We start from the raw sequence: 12412 nt of genomic DNA, 5'->3' as shown, positions 1-12412 counted from the left end.
TGCCTGAAAAATAAAGCTACTACCTATGGTCTACTGACCATAGAAAAAGAAAAATAGACTGAGTTTTTCGAGGTATCCCATGCTTTACTATACTACTCATGGAAACAGTCCATTTATATAGGCTGCTAAGCCAAAGTGGCTGATTTAAATTCCCACTAGAAGAGCTATTATTATTATGTGAAATTATTATTATGTGAAAAATTATTATGTGAAAAACATTCCAGGATTTCATCAGATGTGCTGGCTGAAATGAGAATACATGATTTCCACAATACCCCCAACTGAGTGGTAGAGTGAACACACATGACAAAGGCAGGAATAGTAGGGGAGTGAAACCAATGTTCTGGTACTGCATGGGCAGGGGATAAAGGTTAGCTATCAAGCTCCCTGAGCTCCACACAGACTTCATCAAAGCACTAGGTTTGAAGGTGGAAGGGAATAAGACCAGGCTCATTAGAGATGAGCTAGGGGCAGCATACCACTGTTGAGAGAGAAATCAGTAGCCCAGCTGAAGTGCACCTACACCAATGCACACAGTATCATATCGAACAAGAGAAGCTGGAGGCCACTGTGCAGCGGGAAAGCTATGATGTAGTTGCCATCATGGAAGTGAAGTGGGATGACTCACAAGACTGGAGTGCTGCAATTCATGGCTACAAGCACTTCAGAACGTAAATCTTCAATAGGTAAAAACCTGGCTGTACAGCTGGATCCAGAGACTTAGGATGAATGAAGCTAAATCCAGTTGGTGGCCAGTCACTAGTGGTGTTCTCTGGAGCTCAGTTTTAGGGCTGGTCCTTTTAAAAATAGTTATTGGTGATCTGGATGAGGGCATAGAGTGTACCCTCAGTAAATTTGCAGGACACATCAAATTGGGTGAGAGGGTTGATCTGCCCTCTGCAGATAGACAGGGACAGACTCAATCAATGGGCTGAGGAAAACAGTATGAGGTTCAATAAGGGGAAGTGCTAGATCCTGTATTTGTGTTCCAGCAAGCCCATGCAGCACTACAAGACTGGGGAAGAGTGGCTCAAGAGCTGTTCAGCAGAAAGGGACCAAAGGATGCTCAATATGAGCCAGCAGTGTGCCCAGGTGGCCAAGAAAATCAATGGCATCCTGGCCTGTATGAAGAACAGCATGGCCAGCAGGACCAGGGCAGAGATCACCCTCCTGTACTTGGCACTGGTGAGGCCATACCTCAAGTACTGTGTTTAGTTCTGTGCATGTCACTTTAAAAAGGATATTGAAATGCTGGAGCATCTTCAAGGAAGGGCAACAAGGCTTGTGAAAGGTCTGGAAAAAGTGTCTTATGAGGAATGGCTGGGGGGCTGGGTTTGTTGAGAAGAGGGCCTCAGGAGGGACCTCACTGGTCTCCACAACTATGTGAAAGGAGGCTGTAGTGAGGTAGGGGCCAGTCTCTTCTACTGTGCCTGCAGTGTAAATGTCCTTAAGCTGAGAGAGATGAAATTCAGATTAGATATTAGAAAAAGGGTGGTCACGCATTGGAAAAGGTTGCCCAGGGCTTTGATGGAGTCACAATCCCTGGAGGCATTTAAGAACACCTCTGGATCTGGATCTGGCACTGGTGTTGTTTAGTAAACTGATGTTGTTTAGTGGTTCAGGGGTTGCAGTGATAGTACTGGGTTGATTGCTGGACTTGATCTTAAAGGTCTCTTCCAACTTTGACAATTTTATGATTCTATGAGAGGCAGGGAGAAAGAGTTGATGGTGTGCCACATTAAGCAGTCTTTCAACTGTCTATCAAGGATAATGATGACAAGGTTGAGTATCTGTGGGTAAGAAGCAGAGGGAAGGCCAACAACACAGACATCCTGACAGGAGTCTATTATAGACAACCCAGCTGGGATGAAGGGATGGATGAACTATTCTGTAAGCCTCTGGCTGATGTTTCACAATTGCTAGCCCTTGTTCTTGTGGGAGACTAACCTGTGGGATGTCTGCTGGAAATTCAACACAGTGGAGAGGAGGCAGTCTAGAAGGTTTCTCAAGTGTGTGGAAGACAACTTCCTGACACAACTGGTAAGTGAGCTTAGCAAGGGGACCCTGCTAGACCTGCTTTTTACAAACAGAATGGCTGGTGGGAAATGTGGTGGTCAGATGACATCTTTGGCACAGTGACCATGGAGTATTCAATTCTTGGTGAAGTAAGGAAGGGGTCAACAAAACCTCCACCTTGGAATTCAGGAGGCTGGACTTCGGCCTGTTCAGGACACTGGTTCAGAGATCCCCCTAGAAAACAATCCTTAATAAGAAGGGAGTCCAGGAAAGCTGGACATACTTTAAGAAGGAAGTCTTAAAGGTTTAGGAAAACACCTTCCCTATGTGCCCAAAGATGAAATGGGGAAGAACAGCCTGGCTGAACATGGAGCTTTCACTGGAACTTGGGTTTATGACCTTTGGAAGAGGTGGCAGCCAGGAAGGGTATATGATTGTTGTTACACCATGTGGAAAGAAAATTAGACAGTTGAAAGCTCAGCTAGAACCTAATCTGGCCACTGCTGTAAAAGATAATAGAAATGTTTTTATAAATACATGAACAACAAAAGGAGGGCCAATGAAAATCGCCATTCTTTATTGGATGTGAGGGGATCATAGTCACCAAGGATAAGGGAAAAGCTGAGGTACCTAATGCCTTCTTTTCATCATTCTTTAACAGTAAGGCTGGTTATCCTCATGGCAACCATATCCCAAAGGTGGTAGACAGAGACAGGAAGCAGAATTGATCCCCCTGTAGTCCAAAAGGAAGCAGTCAGGGATGTGCTGAGCCACTTTGATACTCACAAGTCTATGGGACCAGATGGGATCCATCCTAGGCTGATGAGGAAGCTGTCAGAAGAGCTGCCCTCCATCATTTACCATCAGTCCTGGCTAACTGGGGAGGCCCCAGGTGACTGGAAGCTGGACAATGTGAGGCACATCCATAACAAGGCCAAAAGGAGGATCCAGGAAATGACAGGCCTGCTAGCTTGATCTCGATGCCTGACACAACTATGGAACTGATCATCTTGAGTGTGATCATCATGCCAGTTAGGGTTTTTCTTTTATATGTTCTCTCATTCTTTGCTCATGTATTTGTACCTCTGTAGCCTACTGTACTAGTAGTTAGTTTTCCCAGTAATTTTCCATGGCCTTTCCCTAGGCAGGAAGTCAAAACAAATTCCAGAGCTCCAAGCCCTGAGAGGTGCAAAGCCCCCGTGCCATCTTGGTTCTTCCTGGAAACCAAGGCCAAGAACAACTCTGAGATACATTTCATAAACTAAATACAGCTAGTAACAAGGCAGTGTTCCAGAGAAGGGGCTTGACCTGGGAGGAAATTGAATCACCACTTGTCCTCCTAATGGGTGCTTTTTATCAATTATTCTAATTTCCTAAAACCTATAAATATGTACTCGTCTCTGTGGGGTGGGCTTTTCTGAACATCTTTCCATAACTGCCTCTGAAAACCTTCAAATAAAGATCTGCTCTTATTACCTCTTTAGTGAAAACACCTCAAGTTTCATTTCCAGCAAATTAGGAAAATGGCAACTATGACATGGCACATACTGGACAACCAGGGGATTAGGCCCAGCCAACACAGGTTTAGGAGGGGCAGGCCCTGCCTAACCAGCCTGATCTCCTTTTATGACCAGGTGACCCACCTGGTGTATGTGGGAAAGGCTGTGGATGTTGTCTACCTGGACTTCAGCAAAGCCTCTGACACCATCTCCCACAACATTCTCCTGGAGAAGCTGGCAGCCTGTGGCTTGGACAGGTGCACTCTTTGCTGTGTTAGGAACTGGGTGGGTGACTGGGCCCAGAGAGTGGTGGTGAATGGTGCTGTAAGCAATCAATGGCCAGACACTAGTGGGGTTCCCCAGGTCTCCACTACTGGGACCAGTCCTGTTCAATATGGTTATTGATGATCTGGATAAGGGGATCAAATGCACCCTCAGTAAGTTTGTGGACAGCACCAAGTTGGGTGTGAGTGTTGATCTGCTAGAAAGTAGGAGAGCTCTGCATCTAGATCTGAATCAATGGGTTGAGGCCAATGGTTTGAGGTTTAACAAGAGCAATTCGGGGTTCTGCATCTTGGTCACAACAACCCCATGCAGTGCTATAGGCTGAGGAAGATTGTAAACCAAACCTTTCCAGCTGAGGAGAACTACAGGGGAATTAATCCATTTTGCTGAGTGGAAGACTCTGACTAACACACTGCCACTTGTCAAGCCATCTAAGACAAATACAGTCATTTGTCCATTATTTCAGCTGACCAAACTCATTGAGAGCAGAAGAGACGCCACTGAAGGGATGACAGGGGGAAGAATATAAATTGCTTTCAGCAATCCCACTCCAACCAAAGAGAAAACAATTGCAATTAGGCAGGAAGGGTGGCCCATAATCTCTGCAAGAATAAATGCAAAAGATAATTTGGGAGCTTGCCCTGCCAAGGAGGAAGGAATTTTTTGGCCAAGCTATTTGATATGGAACATGGAAATTAGATTGATCCCTGCAGTCTTCCAAGGACTTCCAATATGCCTAGGTATAAGTCAATTAATCTTCAAATGTACCACCTACCCAAGTACTGACAGCTGTACTAAGTTACTCAGTTGCACCAGTAACTGAATTGCCCTTGCCTCCAAGACAGGAGCATCCTAACTCCTGACCGATGCCTAGGAATGCAGTAGTTGGCATAGGTTAAAATCACACTAAGAGCCATTTCAACAGCTTGCCAGAATAAAGACGTCATTCTAATGCCAAGAAATATCATGGGCACAGCACAGCTCGCAGACTGTGACACTGTGACTCAAGAAGGAACACAAGGATCTCTGCTCTGGAGAAGACAGCACTGACAAACCTGGACCATGCTGTGTGTATGGACACTGCATTACACCCTGTCCAGATCTGTCATTTTGTTGTTCTCAGTTTGAGATTGAAATGCATGTGCGTGTTTTAAAATGCAGAATGGCATTATTTGTGCAGCAAACCAAAGATCACTGTTCATAAATCAACTCCATGAAAATCCTTCTATACTCTCTATTAATTAGCCAACCAAGCTAATTAATTTATTTAACCAGCTTTTCAAACACAAGTATTTCAAAAAACAGACCCCTGCTTTAAAAAGGTGAAGTTCATCCAAGAAACATCCAGTCTCATTCACCCAGAAGTGCAACACTGGGCACAAATTTTCACTGCAAGTCAGTGGCATAGTAGGAAGAGAAGGTTGTGGACATTTTCTATCTCTTCTTTTAACTAACAAACAGTTTTGGCACTCACAAAGTCCTGGAGACAGTGACACAACTAAATCAACTGAGAATATTTTCCTAAAACAAAGTGGTATCTCCACCCACATAGTAGCTGGTGGTTTTATTACAGTATTTAGAACAGGCAGAATTCTAGCCTATCACATTTCAAACTGTAAGATCTATTACTGGATACTACTAAGAACAAATCCCCACTGTATTTGGCAGGATAGCTTTCTCCTTCTTGGTTAACATGTATTTATACAGTGAATATACAAAAATAAATGTGTAGCCTCTTTGTTGCTAATGGAAAGTCACTTCTGGATCAGCAAGATCCAGGGCTTTTGAAAATAACACAAAACTAGCTATATTTAAAGACATTAGTATTTACATTAACATTAATTTTGTTTTCCTGACCTCACCTATACCACATCTCCTGAAAACAGAAAACACTAGAATCTTGAACTGGACTTCCAAAATGTAAGGTTCTTTCATAATCATTAGATTCTTTGAAAATGTAAACCCTTTATTACAATAATTCTGGCTCCTACTGTCCCTTTTGGCCTTTTAAAACTATTTTGACTTACAAGATTTCTATGAGAGAGATCACTACATTCCAGTTTTCCCATGAACTTAGTTTTTGAGGGCCCCAGCACCATGCCTTGAGGCTACTTTATAAGGGCTTTGTTACTATGACTGCCACACTAACTCTGAAGCTCTTGTCATACCCTTGGCTGAAAGGACACTTGCCAGTGTACCCAGTGTCAAAATCCTTTCCTTACTAATATAATTGAACAACATCTGGAAAACAAATGAATAGGGATTGTTAAACTGGTTCCCTCCCATCCAAATTGCAAAAGAAAACAAGTAGAGAAATTCCCAAAGTATTTTTGTTCCTGCTGTATAATCTCAGCATTTAGGTACTTTAACATCAGTCTGAGATTCATCTGCAGGGCAAGGTGAGATCTTTTGAGTTTAAGCTCACTAATGAAAAATACAAGAAGCTTTGTTCATGTAACATTCAGGTTTACAGCAGTGTTAAAGTTACAAAGTTCTCTATAAATTCCCATCATATTGTTGCAACAACACAAAATTCATATACACAACAGCCCTCACAACAGCCCTAATCCCTCTTCATAAAAACAAGTAATTCTTGAATGCATCTTTCATGCATAAATTTATAAAAATAAAGCATACTTGAATAAAATGTCATGCCTCTAAAGGGCAAGGATTATAATCAAATACAGTTCAAAGCACTTGATTATATAGTGAAGCAAATAAAATGGTTAAGTTACTATTTTTTAAGTAGTATTCAGGGGCCTTATGAGCAGAATCAGAAAGTAATGCTACAGATGGTGATGCTATTGATGCTATTGTATCAATAGAAAATTAATTTGTTAAGGTTAAAAACTAGATCTAACCATCTACTCCAGACAGACTTCTCATAGCTAAGAAAAGAGGAGGGGAGGGCAGGGGAAGGGAGGGCAGTGGAGGGGAAATGAAACCATCCTATTTTAGCATGGCTTGTTCTACAATAACCTCAGGAGCAGGTTTCTCTTGCCACACAACAGGATGTGTGAAGTCCTTAAGAAAAGAGGATGGTTCAGTCTGGCAAATTTTTTGTTCTTCTGCCCACTGTTCTCCCCTCAGACAGTTCTCATGTCCCCTTCTGCACTAACAAAGGCTTAACCTGGAAAGAAGGCCAGGACCAAGCCTTTCACAAGACATTTCCTACATTAAGGAAAGAACCAGAAGGAGTAGGACCTTTCTCATCTTTTGTTCTGAAACAAGAAAGTGACCTCACTTTGTGCTGCCCAGCCTTGGAGGCACAAGCCTTTACTACGTCACAGAGCAGCACTGAAGTTAGCAATAGTAAAGATTGTACAAAAAGGCTAGTGTGTGCAAATGACCCAGAGCTCGGAAAACCACTTTTGGAGCCATCTCTGCTTTAAGTTCAGCCACAGGCCTTCTGGGGAAACAATGTAGTCCCAATCTGACCTGATTCCTTTGAGCTATCTTTTGTCCTTTCTTCCAGCGAAGAATGGGCTTCAGAGCAGTTAGTTCCTTGTCCTCTTTTCCTCTTTCTATCACATGTTCCCCAAGGCTGTATGATGCTTCAAATACAATTGGAGAGATGACATCCTCGACTCTTTTCTGTACAAGAAGACAAACACATATTTCACCTATGCATATAGTCAAGCAAGTTTCTATCTAGAACAATTATACATTCAATTAAACAAGATCATTTAATTAAACATGCAATTAAACCAGATTCAACACTGCAGACAGGTTTCTCTACCTCCTTTATCTTTTTCCAGGTCAAACAGGAATAAGCACATTACAATAAAAAAGTCAGAAGCTTAATTTTTTTTTTTTAAGTTACTCTTTTCGGATCTACTCGTCAATACAAAAAAGTAGTGGAATATTTTGCCCACCTATAAATCAAGTGTTTTTCAATTAAAATCTTTTATTTAAAAAAAATAGAAAGCAATTAAATTACTCCTGCAAAACCAAAGATCAAATAATTTTCATCTCTGGGGTTTCAAAATCCTAGACTTTGACTGAGATCACCTTCAGTGAGCTCCATTCATTAAAAGAACAGAAAACTCCATCTTCCCTTGTTGTTTTGCATATCACTGAAATTAATGGATTAATAAAGGTACTAATGTGGCTATAAAATAGGGTTAGAGACATACAGGGGCAAGAAAATCCATCTTCCAGTATGTTTCTCAAAGCAAAATTTACAGTTTCCCCCATCTTCAGCACAGCAACACTTTCAGTTTGTAAAAGGAGAAAGTTTTTCAGTTTCTTTACTTGCTTATTGTAGGCTTCACACCAGGTGTATAGAATGGTGCTGTATTATCTGGCTGATGAGACAAAAGGATCACCTTTTCTTGTTGCTGGAACCCAAGCCATAAAATTTGTCATTAAATGCAATGCCTAAATCCAGACTGCTGTGCCAGGACAAAGTGCTCATTGTGTTCTGTTCAGTCCTGAATTCCAAAATCCAATTTACCAGAAAACCTAAGTGCAAATGCTCTACCTTCTCATAGGCAAGCATTCCTCTTAAATTTTAATTACTTAAAAACATGGCATTAATTCAGCACGGATTAAATTGAGGCAATAAATAAATCCCATAAGTAAGTACATCAGACCTTCACATAGGCCAGCTCTCAACTTTGCCTTGCACTGGTTAGTGGGTTTCTCTGAACACAGCCTGCCAACCACAAGAAGCAATTGAGATGCAATGCCTTTAAAATTACATCTTCCAGATGTGGGAAACCTGGGTACTAAATGCTTTTCAGACCACCCTGTTTGATCTGTTTCAAAACAACCATTTGCTGTCTCCAATATGTTGACTGTCCACAGATCTCTGAAGCCAAAGATTAGCGGCTAACCAAATTCCCAAATCATTGGTTAGTTGGATGAACAATAGCAAATACCAGGCTGGATGACATTTACCCTCCTGCACCATCAGCTAGCCCTTAAATTCCCTACCCTAATACGAATGTCTGCCAGTACTCTGAAGTTTAGACTGCACATAGCTTGGAGCAATTTGTGCTTTCTTGGTAAAGAGCACTGATCAACAACAGACAGCAGTGGTGATATCTTGACCTCTTTCCAGTCCCATAAAAAGGACTATGCATGATCTGCAGCACTATTAATCCTCTCAGCAGAAGAGACACTCATGGCTGCAGCCCCTTTCTCAGCTGTATTCCTAGGGTAAGCATTTTACCATACTGAGACTACTGAATAACAACACTACAACTCACAGAAGCTGATAGCTTTGCTCTCACAGAAAATCAAGTGTATTAAGTAAGGATTGTTATCAGCCTACGTGAAGACTTTGTATACAGAGAAACAAGACTATAAAAGAGCATGCCATACAGCAACAGTCAAACACAAATCATCAGGCAAATTGCCACCTTATCCAACTGTATGCAATCAACCATGTAAACACAGAACAATAAAATGTATACAGCGGGTTAAATTGAAATCCACCTACTATGTTTGTAACTTTATTACTGCAGTATAGTAAGAATAAGTACTTAATCACTTCTACATGTTTTAATATGGTCTTGCAGAGTTCAGTCCAATGTCCTTTAAAGTCAAAAGGTGTTTCCTATTGACTTTGATGAATGTTGGAGTGCATCTTTATTGTTTGCTGGTGTTCTACTTGATTTTAGTGGTCAAATTGTGACTTCACCACCACCACAGCCCTGGGAAATACATTTCACAGACCCATTTATCTATAAGTAAGGATAAAATTATGAATGTTGCCCAGTTATTAATTTTGCCACATGTTCCCTTCTGCTCACAATCCTTCAAAAAAAAAGGCAACAGTCTGTGGAATTTGTTCTCAGTAAGACAGAGACAAGACAGTTCTGTCTCACAGGTACACAACAGATTGCCTGGATATGAACATATAAAGAAAATCAATTTCTTTCATTTTCAGTCTACTCAATTTTTCTGTGTTGAATCATATATTGATGACACAGCCTGCAGATAGCTTTTAGGTATTCCTGATGTCCAAGAAGAAGTCAAAAAATTCAATGCAAATAAGGTTTGAGATAGGCTGAAAAATCCTTCAAGCAAGGAAATGGTACATTTTTTGTATAAGTTGCATGACCCTATGAACTGGATTTGTCAAGGGATATGATTTCCAAAAGCAGCTTTTACATGTAATCACTGCTTGACACCACAAGGATGTTATGCTATGGAAGTAATATAGGCTAAAGACATTTCTGAGCTTAGAAAAACCAAACCTGGCAAATGATAGCATATGGACAGCACAGCTTCAGTAATTGAAAAGAAGTCTTGAAGGACACTACAATGAGTGAAATATACTAGGAGTTCCAATCATTAACAGAAACAATTGTGCAACTAGGGTTTAGTAAGTAACAGCAATAAATACTTAATCTGTACAGACTGGAATCACTGAACTAGTGCAAGTTTTCACCATGCCTGAATTGGAAAGCTTACCCTAGCAAATATGATAACAAAGGCTTGCTATCTTCTCTCACAGAACAATCATCTCAAAGAAATTTTTGAATGTTGTGGCAGTAACTGTACATGGCCACATATTCCTTCCATTTTTTTTCTCTGATTTAGCAGAGCAGAAGAAAGCAAAGCCTTTGCCAGATTTATGACCGTATTTCTGTTTGACTTTAGTACCAAAAAGTCTTAAAAATCTGAAAAGTAAGGAAAGAGCAATCACCAAACTTCACATCCGTGATTCTGAACATCATTTTCAACTGATGATGAAGTGTGATAACTGCAAGAAATAATTTTTGTCACTTTTAGGAGACATGGACTAAGGCACATCATGCCAATACACAGATATAGAGTCCAACATCCTAAAGGCACACTGCCTTGGCAGGCAGCCACTGCCTTTTACAGCTTTAACTTCAGGCTACCAAGAGCCCACACACATCAGGAATTCAAACAAATTTGGCTGGAACAAGACAGAGTTTAAGTCAAGAGATAGGATTTATTCTACTCATGGTGCAAGTGGTTGCCAGACTGGATATCATTTCAGCTTTCTTTTGGCTCAGTGCCACAGTAAACTCAGGGGACTGTACATGAGCTCAATAAATCATCACATTTAATCTCTTTTCTTCAACAAGGTGAAAGCCTCCAACAAGGACTCTAGAGAGCACAAAATTCCATTTTTAATTATGGCCAATGGGCTGAGAAATAAATTGAGATGTAAATATTGCCCACAATCTACAGCAGGAATAAAGGATGAAACACGGCCCATTAAAAGAATGAATATGACCTAATTTTCAGCAGCAGCATCTGAAGAAATACACATAATCATCAGCATGACTTCTACAGTTGCTTGGTACTTTTGCTCATGTCTTCCTGCAGTTTCTCTATTCTTTCTCTGTGGGAAAGTTCTATGACTGTCCAGCCTTTTTCTACTCACTCTGACTTGATCCTCAGGATTTTAACCCATGAATTCCAGAGCTTTAACTGAATTCAGCACAGCTTTTCAGTACTTCTGAGAATGAAGCTGTGTTTAGCTAAATGACAGAGAATGAATTCCAGAACCCATTGTTTAAAACACACAGATTGAAACTTTTAGTCTAAATGTATTTATTTCAGGTGCTAAATAAAAAACACTAAAATTAGACTTGGAATTTTTACAGCTCAAATACACAGAATAAATTTGACAATCCCAATTTAACAGACAACATATTTATGCTGCAAAATGTAAGACACTATGCTACTGCTAATCCAGCATACAACTTGAATTAGCTCACAGGTCACTACCACATAAATACTCAACTCAGTGTCGAGAGATAAACAGTTCCCTGACCCATGATCTCAAAAATTACTCAAATTCCCACCAGCCTTCAGAAACAAAAGCCACTACTGCCACAATCTATCAAATGAAATCACTGCTGTAGGTCTTAATAAACATACATCTTAGCTTATGAACCAGTAAGATGGCAATGCTTGACTTTAAAATTAACTGTCTTCTCCTGTTATCTTAGTCTCCCTCTCTGTGAGTCATCCGGTGCAAGGTTTAAAAGCTGTGCAATTCAATAGGACTGTTAATTAGACAAACTGGCTTTTAACTTCAAGGCAGATTTTCATTCATTTCAAATGAATGAATGTGTTCATGTCATTCTAGTACCTGAAAATGAATAAGGAGCAACTTAACTTCCTTGCCCTGTTCCTTGCAACACTTACCAATTCCAAGATTAGATACCTTGGTGTTAAGTCCCAGTGCAAGTTAATATCTTCAGCCTCCTACTATGCAAAAGAATAACAACCTTTGTCCTCTCAAGAGCTTTCCTCTGTTCTCTACTTACTTTGATAAAGATATTCTAGAACTTGTAATAAATTATTTCAGACCAGCATAATTTTAGACTTGATGTCTCCTCACTGCAAAGGCATACCTAACACAATCATGACAAAATCAGCTAGAAAATATCTACTTTCCATTACATAGAAGATGAGGATTCTTTAATAATTATCTTTTTTAAGGTTTTAAGATATTACTGTAGTTAAAAGGAGAAAAAAACCCAACCGCAGCCTCTTTTTCAGAGAAGAGACAGAACTAAAAGTTTACTTGATTAGTAAAAGCTCATTTACAAAGTTACAGGAGAACTTTTGTCAAATTAATAGTACATGAAGGCAGTCAGAGGCCTGATGTTTCAATC

The 12412-nt window shown here is 40.4% G+C and overlaps 1 protein-coding gene across 1 annotated transcript in view; it reads right to left on the bottom strand.

Moving 5' to 3' along the window:
- The window catches only part of ITGA9 (integrin subunit alpha 9), a 215506-nt gene that overhangs the window by 108827 nt on the left and 94267 nt on the right, over positions 1–12412 (bottom strand). Inside the window, exon 16 of the mRNA XM_064705067.1 lies at positions 7239–7394. Coding sequence (XP_064561137.1) covers positions 7239–7394 — 156 coding nt within the window. The remainder of the gene's footprint in view (positions 1–7238; positions 7395–12412) is intronic.

Source organism: Zonotrichia leucophrys, chromosome 2, assembly GCF_028769735.1.
Source record: "Zonotrichia leucophrys gambelii isolate GWCS_2022_RI chromosome 2, RI_Zleu_2.0, whole genome shotgun sequence".
NCBI classification, from domain to species: domain Eukaryota; kingdom Metazoa; phylum Chordata; class Aves; order Passeriformes; family Passerellidae; genus Zonotrichia; species Zonotrichia leucophrys.
This window is presented reverse-complemented; position numbering and strand designations above follow the sequence as displayed.